General features: G+C 37.1%; 1 protein-coding gene across 2 annotated transcripts in view; it reads left to right on the top strand.

Annotated features, from left to right (window-relative positions):
- BANP (BTG3 associated nuclear protein) overlaps nucleotides 1–16,495 on the top strand; it is a 138,574-nt gene that overhangs the window by 56,600 nt on the left and 65,479 nt on the right. The window contains exons 8-10 of one of the 2 annotated variants that reach the window (XM_009323038.1): nucleotides 7,296–7,426; nucleotides 11,318–11,380; nucleotides 13,453–13,497. In XM_009323038.1, the coding sequence (XP_009321313.1) occupies nucleotides 7,296–7,426; nucleotides 11,318–11,380; nucleotides 13,453–13,497 (239 nt within the window). Of the gene's footprint in view, nucleotides 1–7,295; nucleotides 7,427–11,308; nucleotides 11,381–13,452; nucleotides 13,498–16,495 lie in introns of both variants that reach the window. The other variant, XM_009323037.1, reaches the window with a different exon arrangement.

The raw sequence follows: 16,495 nt of genomic DNA, 5'->3' as shown, positions 1-16,495 counted from the left end.
GCCAGCTAGCAGGAAACAGAAGTAATATTTCACAGCTCTGAAGTAAAGGAGGTCTGTATTTCACTGTTATGACAACATAGCTGTCAAATATGGCTTTTTAAAGTGTTACATATGAACCCAGACAGTTTTTATGGTAGCATTTGTTTCAGGGGGCAATTTAAGGTGAGCCTTCAACGGTCTGGAATTCAGCTACTTGAGAAACTGTCTTTCCCACTATTGTTACTTATAGCTGTTAAGATCAGCTTCTAGGTGCTTTATGTCAGGTCTCCACCCAGCTGTGGTTGCTGCTGTCTGCAGAAGAATACCTGTGTTTGGTTTCACTGAGTAATACGCTGCTCCATGTCAGTTCACATGTAACAGGCATTTGAGTTGTTTATCTGTTGGGTAGAATATAGTAGCTGCTTCTCACAAAAGATATAATGAAAAAAAAAGGTTCTTAAAAGGTTGTGAATGGCTACTGTGTCGTGTTTACACTGTGAAGGATGTGGGGATACGCAGCGTAGTTTCTTGTATAACGTCCTCTGAGCTGTTCTGAGAAGCTCTGGCTTTGGCTCCACTCACTCAGCGTAAGACTGTATGACCTCTATTCGAAGAAGCTATAATTATTTAATTTGATCAGGCAATTTAGTAGAGTGTGGTTCTGTGACTAGCCACGTTAGGTCACTGACGACCTTAAGCTGAGTGTATCAGCTTCTCTGATAGTTTAGATACAACAGTGGTGTCGCACACATTCGGTAGGAAAGCACTTTCATTTCACATCTTGTAACCAAGCATTTCAGATTATGCCACGCAGAGGAAAAGTTTACACATGCGCTCACCCCTTTTACCAGGTTAAATACGATAAACCTAAGCTATTTGTGGACGAACTTAAACCCACTGATTCTTACCTAAATGTTGACACTTTCCTAGGGAAGTTTTAGGGCTTACCCTAGAAGATATTCCCGTAGTCTTCAGAAAGCACTTCTTTTTAAGATGCACAGATGCCTTGAGTAGACGCATAGTATCGCAGTGTCTGCCATGCAGCTGAGCTGTTCTGAAAACATCATTGAGGTTTAAATATGATTTCAATGCCCTGAGCGTTCATGAATGAACACCATGTTCCCTGTATGAACTTTTTCCAGAGTTTGGTACGTTTTTTCCACTTCTGAACTGGTGATTGTAGTATTTCATATTAAAATTGTGACCAAGAGGTGCAACAAAAAAAGGCTCAGATCCAAAACTGTTGTGTTTGATTGGCTTGAAGTAATATTTTTCATCAGCTATCCCTAGGGCCTGATAAATAGCAAGATAGCTTTCTGTTATGTTGTAGTATAATAATACATGTTTCAATCAGCAGAAATTTATTGGCACTTTCTTCAAGTGTTGCAAAGGAGCACCATTCTTTTATGTGTTACAGAATATTTTCTTAAATGCTGGTATGCTGGAAGTCTAGAATAACTTAGTGTTTTCTGTTTGGCGGTGAAAATTGTTGAACATCCCTACATATCATTAAAACTAATACTTTTGTTAGTCCTGAAATAGTCTCAAATCAGCATGGTCACTGCCCTGCTGGACATCCTCCCCTGTGAATTAGGGGACTTGATTTTCCAGAGCTGCTTTTTAGCAGCAATAATTTGACTCATTTTAAAAAAAAAAAAAATAGCAGCCTGAAACTCACATGCGTATGACCTGACTTTGATTTCTCTGGCCCTGAGGAATCTTGAGAGTGGTTGAACACAGTAACAGATTGCCCAGGGAAGCTGCAGAGACGCCATCCTTGGAGACAGTCAAACTCCATCTGGACGCAGTCCGAAGTAACCGGTTCTGGTTGCCCATGCTTTGAGGAAGGGCATTGAATTAGATGATCTCCAGAGGTCACTTCCAACCTCATCTATTCTGTGATTTTTATAAGCATTGAGTTATTGCACACATAATAAATAATTTGGAATTATTTACATCTACAGAGGATTGCTATTCTTGAGCTTCATTCTTATGTACTTGTTGGACATGTCAAAACTTTTAGGCTTTTTCTGCTTGTGCGTAAGTTTATATAGCACGTGGCTTTGATTTGAGTCATGCAGTTAAAGATGATAACGGATTTCCTCTCTGCTCCGTTTATCATATGGAAGAATTAGCTATGCAAATACCATAGAAAAGCAGGAGGCTGAGCTCATAGTCCTTACGAAGCCTTACAAGTTTTTGGCGTTGTAGTTCTGTGATAGTGTTCAAGTGTTAAGAGCTCAAGAGAAACTGATCTGCAGACAAAAACATGTCTGAGGAAGCTGGTAGGAAAACATGAATGAATATCTCTTCTCTGTCCTTCACCCCCAAAGATATTAATTGAGATTGTTCTACATTTAATTGACTATGCAGCTTTACAGCAGCCACAAGATTTATGGGTTGCATAAAGTTGTTGTAGCAGACTGTTATATTTAGGCAGAAGTTGGTTTTCCTTATTTTATCTGGCTCTTCTGTTTGAAGCTGTTGCCTTTTGTTGGAATTGAGGTATTAATTGCAGTGGTTTGCTCTGCTCTTCTCAGAGCCAACACTTTGGTTCTTAATGTGTGTTTTTCTCGTTTTTTTTTTTTTTCTGACAAGAGTACACATGGCTGCCATGATAATTTAGCTAGATACTCTTTTTAAAAACGTTAGCAGTCTATGGAGGGAAGGCAGTAGGAAATGAGGTTTTTGGGAGGAGGATTAATTGAAGAGTGCCTTCTCCCATTCTTTTAATTTCTCTTAAGATTGTTAAAGCTGTTATCACAGTTTTCCATGTTGGAATTTTTAATTAGTTCTACGACTTTGGGATTTATGTGTAGATTTAGGCTGAAGTGCTCAGCCTATGCTGAGATGTCACATATAAAAATGGATGTGCAGCCAAATCTTCAAAGCTGTTCTGCAAAATTGGAGGCATTTAGCACTGGATGAGTCAGGTTGAGATAATGGCTTACAGTATACAGTTTCATTTCTATTAATTGTTCAGTAATGGTGTTTTTCCTGCTTTTTGTTTCGGAGGACTGCTTTGCTACATCTGGCCTTTCCTTGCTAGGACTACACATCAAGGAAACAAGAAAATACATCCTAGTTTGTAAGCAGAAGTGTGAGGCTGGGAGGCCTATACACTAGGAAAACAATTTTGAATAACAACACATAAGGAGACTAAGCATGAATCCCCTCTGCTGCAGAATCTATACCTCCTACATTTCCTTCCAAAATGAGAAGCCAGATGCTCAACTGATAAATATGAGGTATAATGAGAATAGGAAAGAATTAGAAAATGCCAAAGGTTTTGCCTTTGAAGTGAGGAATTTTAAAACTGATCTTAGTTGAGAATTAAACACACACGTTCTTGAAACAGTTACCAATTACATTTGTCTGACAAATCTGATCTTCCTCGGCAATGTCTGAGGAAGATTAGCTTTGAGATATGTGACAGAAGTAACTGCTTCAGTGGGGGTGATTTTGCCAACTCTCGAACATTCGTCTGAGAAGACAGACTCACTTAGGCTAAATTTTCTTTGACTCATAAGTGTGTGCAGTAAACAAATGGAAAATGTAAAAGGTCCAATTTCAACTTGGGAGGAAGGCATATTTCAGCAGTCGGGTTTTTTTTCCCCTGTATCACAACTTATTCACCTGTGGAATGGTCAGTGCAGCATCTTCCATTCTGTGGGTGGCTCCAAAGCTATTCCATCTGGTGGGGGGTGCTTTGAGAATGCCATGGATAACGTGCTCAGTAGTAGCGCTACATAAGCTGTTCGATTCATGTCAAAGTACCCCTTTGTTACTAGTGCAATGGAAAATTTCAAAGCAAGAGTTCAGCTGTATAGCTTCTCGGTGCCAGGGATTCTCTAATATATCAAAGTTGTAAATGCGAGGCTAGATAGTTTACGTGATAGTGATTTATAACTGTTGACATATCCTCTATTCAAGCTGTGTGCTATTCATTTTTGTGTTTGTTTTTAATGGGGAATGTTTAAAAATGGATAAATATTACTTTTGTCTGGTCAGAGATTTAGAGGGGAAAAACAATACTTATAAAGGATGTTTTGTTTTTAGACACTGTTGAATCCTCTCTCTTCTTTCTTTCTTCCTAAGAAGAAAAAAACCCCACCAAAATCCAACAAAAAAAGAAAGAAAACACAACTGTAGTTGTTGCAGTGAAGCCAAACAAATCTATTTATAAGTGACCGTGCGAGATGTACAGTATGATTGCATTCAGTCTGTCTCCTGTTCCCACCTCTGAAAAGCGTAATAATTTCTGGCGTCTATGAAGCAAAAGATGGTTTACAAATAAAGGCTTTTGGACTTTACGGTTAAAAATGTATTTCAATATGTGCATATAATATATATGTAAATATATAAACTTATCTGCTGCAGCTCTTATTTCTTTGATACTCTTTTATTGCATAACTTAATCAGAAAATAAATACTCATTATAAATGCACCTTCGTGTTTTCTCAGAAGTAGACCATTGCAGTTTGTGAAATGGTAGGTGTAAGCTACAGGAAAAGTACTGCTACAAGGTTATTAAATTTGTAAGTGAAACATACTGTCTTACTTCGCTCGTGTCCCAAGTCCAGTTTTGTGTATGTGTATTTCCATTTATGCTATATATGTTTGAGCGTATGAAGTTATGTATGTATGCATGCATGTGTGTGTATACATGCACGCGTCTAAATGAAGGATTATGTATTTGGACACTGTGGTTTGACTAGAAGTTAAGTTGTAACTCAACTCAGCTGTTGAATTACATAGTGGGGGACTGGGAAGCATGATGGAAAGACAAAATCACAACAGAATGGACTAGTGGTAGCCTATAAGAAGCAAGATGAATAACAGTGAGCTTTCTTAGCTGTTTAGCATCCTAACAAAATGCTATTTGTAAAATAAAAAATACAGAAAATTAATTGCATAAAGTATTATTAGGACTGAAGTAATGGAAATGAGAGAAAAAGTGAAAGACAAAGGGGCGTAGGTAAACCATCTTTCTAGAATATCTGTGACTTTCAGTGACCATGACAAAGCCACTGCAAATGGAAAGCATGATCTGGTATCAGAATTTGAACAAATCAGACTTTTATTTGGTTGACGGTGCAGTTTCTCATACTAGGTACAGGACTTTTCTGCCAATTGTGATTTGTTACTCCCATCTGGAACTCTGTACAGCAACCTTCCATTGTACAACAGTGCAGGAAATACTGGAATTGCACAGTAAGCATTAGGACTGTATTTAAGAAGTCATAAACATTCTGCAGTTACCTACTAGTCAAATGTAAGGTATTAAAGATGTATGTCCAATATATGTACTTGTTATGTTTTGCTCAGTTACTGTAGAAGTGTTCTGGTTGTAGTTACATATTTGCAGATTGTTTACATAATTAGAGCTGTCTAGTTGAACTTTTCAACAAATAAGTAAATACTAGCTCGGTGGTTTTGAGTTAGTTTCCAGTTCCCATGTTTAGACTTAAAATTATCTTCTTACACAAACATTTGCAGACAGGATGAAAAAAACCCAAATGGATGATTTTATTAAAAAATGTTTCCATTAAAATATTTGTATGAGTGGATAAAGCTCATTCTTGGAAAACTAACGTTCTTTTTTCAGAATAAATCTTAGAGTATTAAGTAGAGGTATTCAAATTTTATGAAACATGGCTTCCTGTTGTGTTGGTTCAAAAAAACCGACTGTCATTTTAAAAATCAAAATATATCAGCCACCAGTCATCTCTGAGCAGGATGAGGCCTATCTAATGCTTATTTAAGCAATACGTAAAATCTTGTAAGGAAATTATCTACAATGGAAGTAGAGTGACACTTTCTTAAACATTTTCGTTATAGTTTGTGGTACTTGGACAGCTTGAAAGCCTTGTAGTACTGAATGTTACTACATGTTAGATATTAATGTGTTTTACGTTACCTTGTAGCATAAAAGTCATTGTCAGAGGAATAAATAATTTAGAAAAATTGTAAAACGCTTAATGCTTCAGAGATTTCATTCAATGTATTTTTGTGGTGTAGCAAAAGAAAAATGTTAAAATTGTTTACAGGAATACTGTATGTAAAAAGTATTTCTTCAAACACATTATTCTAAAAGCCCTTTGACAGTCCCGTTCTCCAAGATGTCTCAAGTAAAAAAAAAAAAAAGGAAGAAAACTAGGACTGATGCCGAATCTTAGTATGATATTAGTATGATATTGGGACATGTTAAGGTTCTTCCTAGCAGCGCGTACTTGAACTTGTCACATGTGCTGCAAAAGTGTCATTGATGGATAGCCCCAGGTTTTTTTCCTGATTCCTAAAAGGTTATATGGTATGTAGCGATGCTTTTGCCTGCTAGTAGTGTCTTAGTCTGTAGGAAGACCCATACATAGCATTAGTCTCTGGTCCATTGTATTCCACTTCACCCTTTCAGTACAGAATTACTGACATTATTAGTCTCCCAGTATCACTGACACCAAATGCATAAGAGAGTCATGTTTCAAAAAAAAAAAAAAAAGTATTTCAGTGCTTTTATGCAAAAAAAAAAAAAATTAGTTCTTTTTACTTGCCTTTTGCCTCTTACATTTATAAGAATCCTTTCCCTGCAGCTGGAAAACCTAGAAATGAACCTATGATACGTCTACTTCTAATGCAAGTTGTTATCCTCTTGAAATCATGCGATGGTTTTCCTGGTGGCTGTCACTGTTAACCGAAGATAACACCCAGGTGTCTTCCTTTTCGTAGGGGCATTTTCGGAAGGCCTTACTTTGCAGGGTGAGGTAGTGTTTAAATTTGTCCAAGTCAAGAAATCAACCTGCCATTTTGAGGTTAAAAAAAATTATAATTCCAGGCTCATGTGTGTCAGTAGGAATTATAGATGATGGATCTTGAAAAACAATTGAGAGATATCCTTTATTTATATGGTAACTTCAATTTATAGGGTTTCCAAATGTATCTTTGTGGTGGTGGTGGCAGTAACAGTTCTCATCTACACAGGCGCGCAAAAGAAAGTGTTGAACTGCTGAGGAATTGTATCTGGTTTTGCTGCGATATGACTTTTTCAGTTGCAGAATCTTTAATCTAGATTCAAAAGATGCTTTTTAAATGTATGCTTTCTCAGAGACAAAATAGCCTTTGGAACTTCTTTGGAATTTGTAGCAAATCTACAGGTGAGCAATGAACATGCGTAAGGATATTAACATATAAAAGATCTGCATCTGCTTACTGACTGCATTAGTTTTCCACAGTTTTTAAGTATGCATTGTTGCATGGCCACTGGCATGAGATATACACATATAATAAAGCTGGATTTTTGTCTCTTTTTTTTTTTTCAGAGGGTTCGCAGAGTTCAGTTTCAGCTTCTAATGAGATCCAGCAGAACCAGCCACAGGCACTACACTATGCACTAGCCAATGCCCAGCAGGTTCAGATCCACCAAATAGGAGAAGATGGACAAGTCCAAGTAGTATGTACTCAACTTTTTCTAAATTATTCCATTTAAACAATCTGGGTTATTGCAAACTTTGCTTCAGTTGAAGTTTAATGTTTTATTTTAAAAAAGCGACCCATCATCGCTTCTTAAGCATGATTTTCAGAAAATAAACATTGAAGGCTTATGAAAAAATTTTTAGTTATTTGGCAAAAATCTTCATGTGGGATTTGCTCACAAAATTGTTGGAAATAAATGCACATTCATTACTGTATACAGAATTGACTAGTATCTACCTGACCATTTGCTTGCAGTTGCCATAATAATAATAGCATGTATGATTTACACTTCAGAGGTAGTTCTAGCTAAGACTTTCAAAGCATGAATGCATTTATTTATTTATTTTCACTTGAAAACCCCGGTGTTCTCAGGCATTTTTGAACATCTGTTAGCTGAATCCTTTACATGTGTATTCATTTAGATACATGTATATAAGTAAAAGTTATAAATATTGACATTTTTTAAGCCTGAGACTCCTACCATAACTCAGGCTGTGATTATTTTTATATATGGTTTTAGCGTACTCTGAAAAAACTCACCTTGGCTTTAGTTCCTGTGTGCCACAGTTTGACTACGAGGATTGTTTTAAATTGAAATTTTTTTAAAAAGTAGAAGAAAATAATGAAATAATGGATTACGTGGCATTTCTGACATGCGGCATTCGGAAATAGTGAATTATATCTGCACACTCATTCTTTTGTGGTAGAAACTTGAGAATTTAATGTGTGAAATCTGTCTGCCATTAGTTTTCAAAAGCTTCAGGCTTTGCAGTTTACAGCGTTTATGCGCGGTCATATAACATAGAAACTTTTTCACTGATGGTATTAGTGTTTTGAAGGTACCCAGAAGTCTGAGTATGGGCCAGCACTCAACTGTGCCAGGCAGTGTCCAAGCACAGAACAGAAAGAAATGTGCACAGACACGTATGTACCCGTTCTGCATGATGATCACATAAGCCCACTTTCCGTAGAAACCAGGCTAAAGAAACAGGTGGAAATGGGCAAATAAACAAGAATTCTTGAGAGAGATTAGTCAACATGATAAACGGTAGTACTCAGTGGTCTGGTTGTTGCAAAGGTTTTGGTCAATGCCATTACAAAGAAGAGTCTGAAGTAGGATAATGAAGCATCTTTGGTAGATATTTATAGTATTCTCTCCCCAAGTAAGAGAGGCAGTGCAGGAGAGAAGCAGCAAATGTACCCAGTTGAATAATTTACACATAAAGAATGAAAACTCTCCATCAACACAGGGAATACTCAAGTCTGGTCATGTAGAGCTGCAAATAGTCAGCATGGAAATGGTGAAGTTGCTCAGAAATATGATGAAGAAAAAGGGGCTATGAAGGACAGATGCTTTTGGAATGTTATCAAAAGAAACATGTCTGTAAGACCTGCTGAAGGTTGAGCAGAGTAGCAGTAGAAGAATCGCAGGAGAAAAGTGTCATGGAGGTTGGGGGAAAATTTCAAGATATGTGGCACAGTGTTGAAGGCAACTGACAGAGCTGTAAGCATTGCTTAAAAGGACTTAAATATTAGCCAGAATATTTTTCAAGGAGTGCATGGAAGTGGAAGGAGTTTGAGATGAAAGTGATTGAGAGGAACTCCAGACAGCAACTGCAAGAGTTGTGGAGAGGAAATTGCAGTAGAGAGCGCATTTTTCCAAAGTGAAAAAGGTGGCTTATAAAGTAAGAGAAAAGAACGAGCTGGAGTGTGGGTGTAAGGGATGATAGGAGCCGTTAGCTGTGAGATTCAGATAGGGTTGGAAAGTCTGGGCCACCCCATTTTGTTTTCCCAAAGGCCTTGCCCTTTGCTGTTATGTACCTGGATACCATATGACTTAAATGGAAGTTGAGGAACTAATCCTGGAGAGTGATTGCTTAATGGAACTAGATCCTAAATGCTTTGAGTTACTATTCTCAAACTTGGAAGAGGACTAAAGAGAAGTTCAATAAATTAACTCGCAAACTTTTTCCCTCTCCTGTCAGTTGGGAGCATCCTCAGTGAAATAATGCTCTTTCTGCAGGAACTGAGTGCAGAGGTTCCATTTCCACTTCACTTTTGCCATAATTTTACAGTATTATCGTGTGAATTTCTTTGTCTCTTGGTTTCCCTATATATTTTAAAGAGCATATCTTCTTAACTGCTGTGTAGATCTTTTTATGAGATTTAGCTGATGACTGAAAAGTATTTTTCAAGTCTTGAAAGACAAGGTAGAAGGGAAAATTATATGAAATACATGGATATAATAGACAAAATGGTTATGTTTATAGATGTAAGTGATGGAAGTTTGCCTCATTAAAAGATCTGGACCTGTCAACTATCCTTTAAATTGATTGTGGAATCTGGGAAAAATCCACTACGACCCACAACCACTATCTAAATGTTTCATAATTTGTCAAACGTGTAGAGGGGTCCTAGGTTGAAACAGATGGAAACGGTATTGCTTTTTCAATTCTAGGGGATGATACATATAGATCAGGTGAAGAATCATTAGTAAGGTAGTAGTTATTTATACTATATATGTTTAAAAAAAATCAGTATTGAATTTGTGAACAAACTAAAAGGACTGTCCTTGAGGGCCAGCTATTTCTCTGCAAAAGATGAGCGAGCAGTTCTTTTTTGGAATGCTGCATGATACAAAGGTGAATGAAGTCACCGCCTCCCCCCTCCCTTTAGTCAGGAGGGATTGCTTATATTTGAAAACACTATAAATGGATCTTCTAAATGTTCAGTGCTTTTTCCTGGGAGCCCTGAGAGCTTGATGTTAAGGAGGGAAAGTGATTGTAATCTCAACATGGACTGGGCTGTGCTCTAATTTTATATACAGTCCCTATTGTCAGAGTGATACTTTCAGTATGTGTTTTCTTCCTATAAATAGGCAGTTTCCTTCCAAAGGAAATGAAACTGTTTGAAATAGAGGGATCTGTGTTTCTTTGAAAATCACATGCAATTGTTCTTGTGTTATAAAATAAGAAGAGCCTTTGACAGAATTCCAAATGATTATCTTTAATCTCTGTCTCATGCAGGCATATTAAAATGAACACAAAGCCTTATAAACCCTGAAGTAGGTTATTTAGAATCCAATCTCCCTTCAGGTAAATCACAGTAGCAAAGACTTTGCTGGGCTAGTCAGGATGCACAAGGAATTCTGTCCACTCTCTTATCCATGTTTTGATCGAATGGTAGGCTTGATACCATTCTGAAGTGGCGGGTATGGTCAGCATACAAAGTATTAACGTTATTAAAACTGTTAGGGCAGATTCTCTGCTAACATAAACCAGTTTAACTGCATTCAAATTAATGACTTCATGCCAATTTATAGCAGCTTGAGAGATAGTCTTTAGCATGGTACTGTACTTCACCATAACTATGTGAAAGTACAAAGACGTATGGATACTTACAGATACCTTTTAAAACCTCACTCTTAGTGAGTTGTTAGTCTTGGCGTATCTGTTTTAAGAACTAAGTTTCCAAGGTCTTTAAATGGGATTAATGGTTCAGGCACAATGCTAATCTACCAAAGCAAATTAGTCCCATGCTTTGTGTATCAGTCAAAAATGCAGATACTTTGTCTATAGAGAAATGCACTACATAAATATTATTTATTCTTATGCCTGTTTTCTTTCCTCTTATGTGAAAATGAACCATTCTTTCTTCAAAGTCACTCTGCTTATACTTTGCATAAAAAGATGGGGAATTATGGATGTACTTTATTTCTTTTCTTAAAGCTATCTTTAATGGTTTTCATTGAATAAGCGTTTTGCTTCCATACGTTAAGCTGTATTGAATCCAAGGTAATAGCTTCTTCCTCTAGTTTTGATTTTCTTCTGATGCTCCTTGGTGTTTTCTTTTGTTGCGGATCCCACAGGGCCATCTCCACATAGCCCAGGTTCCTCAAGGCGAGCAAGTCCAAATCACACAGGACAGCGAGGTGAGCCAAACGTTTGGGTGCCCGTGGAGCAGATGTTGGCAGGAACTTAGGGCCCCGATTCTAAAACTGTACCTCTGAGATCTGCTACAATACACTACAGAGACCAGTGCGGGTAGAAGTGAGAGCATGTGGTGGAGCCAGGATGAAGTGTGCTTTATGGCAGTAAATGCAACATGATATTTCTGTCTCTGTTTTGGGTTTTTTTTTCCTTCCCTTGGCCAGCCAAGACAGCTCCGTGTGTGTGTGTGCGCTACACTAATGATTGCTGTATATGGCTGATGGTCTTCGTTGGAAATTTAGTACTTACAGAGTATTACAGGAAACCAGCTTAGGTGCTTGCACTGCCATTGAGAAATGAAATTATTTTAGTTAGGTTTATGAACTGTGTTCAAAATACTTAGTGTCTTTAATTGTGGGAACTGTTGAACAGGAGTTGGAGAAACCTTCAGACGCCATCTAGTAAAGATACATTGCAGAATGAAGTGAACTTACCTTCATTACTGATCAAGTAATCTGGCACTGCAGTACTTGCACTTCATAATTTTTTCCATAAAAATAGTAAAGTAGAATGGAAATGGATAAATCCAGTACTGAACCCTCCAATTTTGACTTTTATTTCCCCACTCAGGCAAAACAGCCATTAAAGCCAGCTGAATTTACCTGAGTGAGAGTGTTATTGCTGGTTATTTAAGAATGTAGAGAGACTCCTAACTGCTGTTAGATTTCTTGTGCATTTTGTTTACATGAACAAGCAATAGCAAAATAAGGTTAAACATAAATGCAGACTACAATTTTAATCTGTGTGCTTTCCCTGTAGAGTTTTTTTACTCAATGTTAAGCATATCTGCTTGTGGGTTAGTTTAATCCATTTCCAAAGTACCCTAAATCACATCTCATAAAACCACTTTTGGTGCAGAGGAATACTGTTAACACAGGGAGCTATTGTAGAATAAATATTATCGTAAATATTATATAAATATTATAGTTAAAGGCAGTCTCCTTTGAAGAGCTTGTCAGACCTAGGAAGAAATAAGAAAGGATTACACTGTTCTGGGTCTAAAGGAATGCGTAGCGTGCTACAGTAAAGCTGAAGCAGTTATTGGGTAAAGAGCCACTGAAAAAATTATGATTCAGCAGATACTAGTTGTAATTGATCCTGAGGTTCAAGCACATGCCGGTGTCTATTGGCTTCATCCGAAGTTCCCATATGTTAGACTTTTAAGGACTACATTTGTCTTTGACAGATGAAAACATCTGGTTTTAAACTTATTACAATGTACACAGCTTCAAATAAGAGGATGTGCTGCCAGTAAGAGAAAATGCAGAAAACGTGCAAATCAAAGAACTGGTATTTTTTCCTCAAAGAAATGTGCTATTTCTCTGCAAATCTCTGTGTTTGGGAAGCTGTTTTTTCTTAATCTAAGTGTACTTTTGAAAAGACATCTCTGAGCATATGAATAAAACCTTCATTTTGTAAAGATACTGCTTTCCTTTTTAGACCTTGTAGCTACAGTTTCCTTTAAAATACTTTACAGTATTGAGAATTTTTTGTAATAGATGTAATTGCTGTAATAGAACTATGTTGGTCTTTGGTATGGAATTTTGATAAAATAAAAAAATCTGTTAGCACAGGCAGTAACTTTATAACAACAAGTAGTAAATAGCACTCCATACATGTAAAAGTGTTATACTGCTAATTCTAGTTTAGTAAGGGTTTGATTTAAATTTGCAGTGTTATATAAATAAAGAATAACAAAAATCTTACCTCAAAAGCCATACAAACAAACTGTGCATAAAAATACTGTATGTTATACAGTAACTTTCAAAAAGCAAAACATGCTGGTGCTGAAAAACCTCCTTGCTTTTTAGTCTGTTTATCCTCTGTGGTTAAAGTGCTGACCATTGAAGTGTAGCTGGATTGCCAAAGTAACCCTCAGCAGAATTTCCTAAGTTAATAGATTTCCTTAATATTGAAGTTGTTTAATAATGAGAAGAGAAACAGGCCTTTTTCAGGACAGAGTAACTTTTTAAATTCCAAAGTTGTGTTTATTGTCAATGCTCTTATTTTACAGGGAAACCTGCAGATACATCAAGTTCATGTGGGTCAAGATGGGCAGGTAGGAACAGAACTGAGTTTTAAACAGCATTTTACTTTGGTCTTTGCAATTTATGCTGCATTTGGAATGATCTCACATTAGTAGTGGCTGTTTTAAAGAGCAAAATCTGTTCTGGTCTGGACAGTAAATCTGTTGGTTTAAATAAACGACTTGCAAAATGATAAAACGTAAGCGAAGTATTTTGTCTGTGGACTCAAAAGTATTTGACCAAGCTTATTTCATTACTCCTGCAAGATACTTTATCCCTGTGTTTTATACCTTCTTGTCTTTGGCGTCTTCACTCTTAACATTTACTAACTGGATTGATTATATATTGTGTACAGCATGTTCTTTTCTCTGTTATCAACTGTCACTGTGGCCAGATGTGGACTGCAGTCTATGCAAACCTAAGAACATTTATTGCTGAGGTTTAAGCAGCTATTTTTTCATTATATGGCTGTCTTGGGAGAAACAGATCTTTCACATCTGCTTTTGTTCTTTTTGATAAGATGGCTTTATTAGGTGCTTATGCATACATGAGGTAAGAAAAAGAAGCTTTTACTTTGAGTGATGAGTCAGTAAGTGATGAAATTAGCAGAATTCCCATGTTAGGTGTCAGCAAAATTGCTAACATTTGATCTCGGATGCAATTTACTAAATGTTGAGCTATATTAAAATATCCACAACACAAAAATATTCCTGCAAGAAGCTTTCTAGCCAGGCCACTTGAATAAATGTTATGAATTTTTTTGTTCCTGTTGAATATTAATAAGTTGTGAGACATATGGCTAGAACTTGAATACTGCCCTGAATTGAAAAGGCTCAGATCATGAAGGTTCTTGAGCTCAAAGGCTTTGGGAAGCTACCAGTACTCTGAACTTTTGACCACATACAGTATTTGTGTGGGGAAGCAATCTAACTTGTATTTAAAAAATAAATAAAACCACTTTAAGTGTTCTTTACTGAGATGTTAATCAGAAGTCCTTTTGCAGAAGTGAGACTACGAAAGGTGATTTTTTAGAGACATGTCAGAACCTTTGTTTTAGTTCTTACTGTTCTTTTTTCCTTTGTGAAATACTGCTGTCCAAAGTGTATCTTCTTAAAAGACTAATATTGCGTGGTGTTATGTCTCTCTGAGAGTGGCATGTAGATTAAGTTGCATGTTTTTTTAATTATAGCCTGGTACCATTATTTTTCCCCTTGAAATATCTATTCATAATAAGTATTCCACAAATCGTATCTCTCTCTCTCTTAAATGGAACCACAGAACCTAGTTTAAAACGTTGTTGCGAGCTCATGCTGTTTTTAAGGGAAATGCTTGGATGACCATATTTTCCTGAAACCCCCTATGTTAGGCAGGGAGAGGTGAGTTCTTTCATATAACAGTAGCATTCGGCCGCGTCTCATGTTAAAATAGTCATGGAGTAAACTTCCAAACTCTAAATGCCCCTAAGTGGAGTCTTGCTGATCATCTGCACGAGTACGTGCAGAATAAGGCTACACTGGAAGAAAGGTGTTCCAGACGTATGTGCTTGTAAATGTGTGCATACGTGTGTCTGCGCGTATATATGGATACGTGATACATGTTTGCTGAAGTGTGTGAGAGCACACACAAGATAGGGAAGAAAAGCATGATTTAATTGATTGCTTTGTTTTGTTGAAATCAACACCAGCTTATCTCTATAATGGCACCTGTACTATTACAGAGCATTTTCATCGGGATAATCTTGGTTCTGTCGGAGTGGTTGTGGCGGTACATGTGTATGTAGGAAATCGGGTTAGCATCCAATTTTTGGGGTTTTTTAAGTAACTGTAATCTGGGCCCTGCTTTTAAACTTTCCTTGAAAACAAATGGCGAAATGCTGGTTTGTTTGGTTTTGGTTTTTTTTTTGTTCATGCACTCAGCTGCATTTTGGTGCAAAAGAGTAACTGCTGTTGCTTGAGAATCAACAGCCAGGCGTTGTCACACTTCAGCTGGCATCTGCGCAAATTCGCAGGAACCCTCAAGCTCTTCCAAAAGTATTTGCTGCTTAATTGTTTTCCAGCGGACCAAAAAATAGGAGCAAGCAAATATTTAGGGGATTTTTATCTCCATTCTGCAGTAGATATTGAAACCTTCATCAGCAGTTTAAGCCATGTGGGCCTGTTTTGCACTGAAGTGGATGAGTAGCACTCACATGATTCCTTGCAAACAGCTCTGTGTGTGTGTGATGCGAGGGGGTAGAGGGGAGGTCTGTGGCTCAGCTGGCTTCTGCTCATCAGCTGATCTGTGTTAAGCGACCATTTTTTGAGCTATTAGCTCATAAAAATTGCAAAGGAAAATGAGTTAAACTAAACTGTGGTTTAAGAATGGAAGTTGAAACTAATACATATTCTTTGGCACTTGTAGTGGGATAAGAGCACAAAAACCTGTCATACGATATGATTCAGTGGTAATGTAAATCATAACAATCCAGTAGCTTGCAGTCATCTGTACATGACCTGTGATCAAAGAGACTTCGGTAGTTTTCCCACCTGTCCATTACTTTTCAGGAGAGTGGCTTTTTCTTCCATTTTTTGAACTCTAATGCGCGCTGCCAAGGGACGCTGCAGAATATTGATAATAAGCAAAGTGAATAATGTGGCACTTCTGAGACTTCAGTTATTGAATATTCTTAGCTGACTAATATATACTTACTAATGGTACTAGATCTTAGCTTGGCTACCAAATACTCCCTTGGAAAATTCATCTCATGGGTGCTGTTTTCCACATATTATTGTACACTTAACGGATGTTACGTATCCTCTTTATTCAGGTGAGGTTTAGTACTGCTGCCTGATGCAGGCTTTCACTCTGAGTCACAAGTAAAAGGTTTACAAGAAGCTGGGACTGCAAAGCACGGAGTTGTTAACTTCATATGAACTAAAGCAAAAAATGGCATAAATCTACTGTGAAATTTTATCAGTAAAATTTCTGAGGTGATAGATATGTTTTAAGCCTTGTAATACTAGTAATAAATATTAGCTTCTCTGCATAATG

This window comes from Pygoscelis adeliae, unplaced genomic scaffold (genome assembly GCF_000699105.1).
Source record: "Pygoscelis adeliae isolate BGI_AS28 unplaced genomic scaffold, ASM69910v1 Scaffold414, whole genome shotgun sequence".
Taxonomy (NCBI): Eukaryota; Metazoa; Chordata; class Aves; order Sphenisciformes; family Spheniscidae; genus Pygoscelis; species Pygoscelis adeliae.
This window is presented reverse-complemented; position numbering and strand designations above follow the sequence as displayed.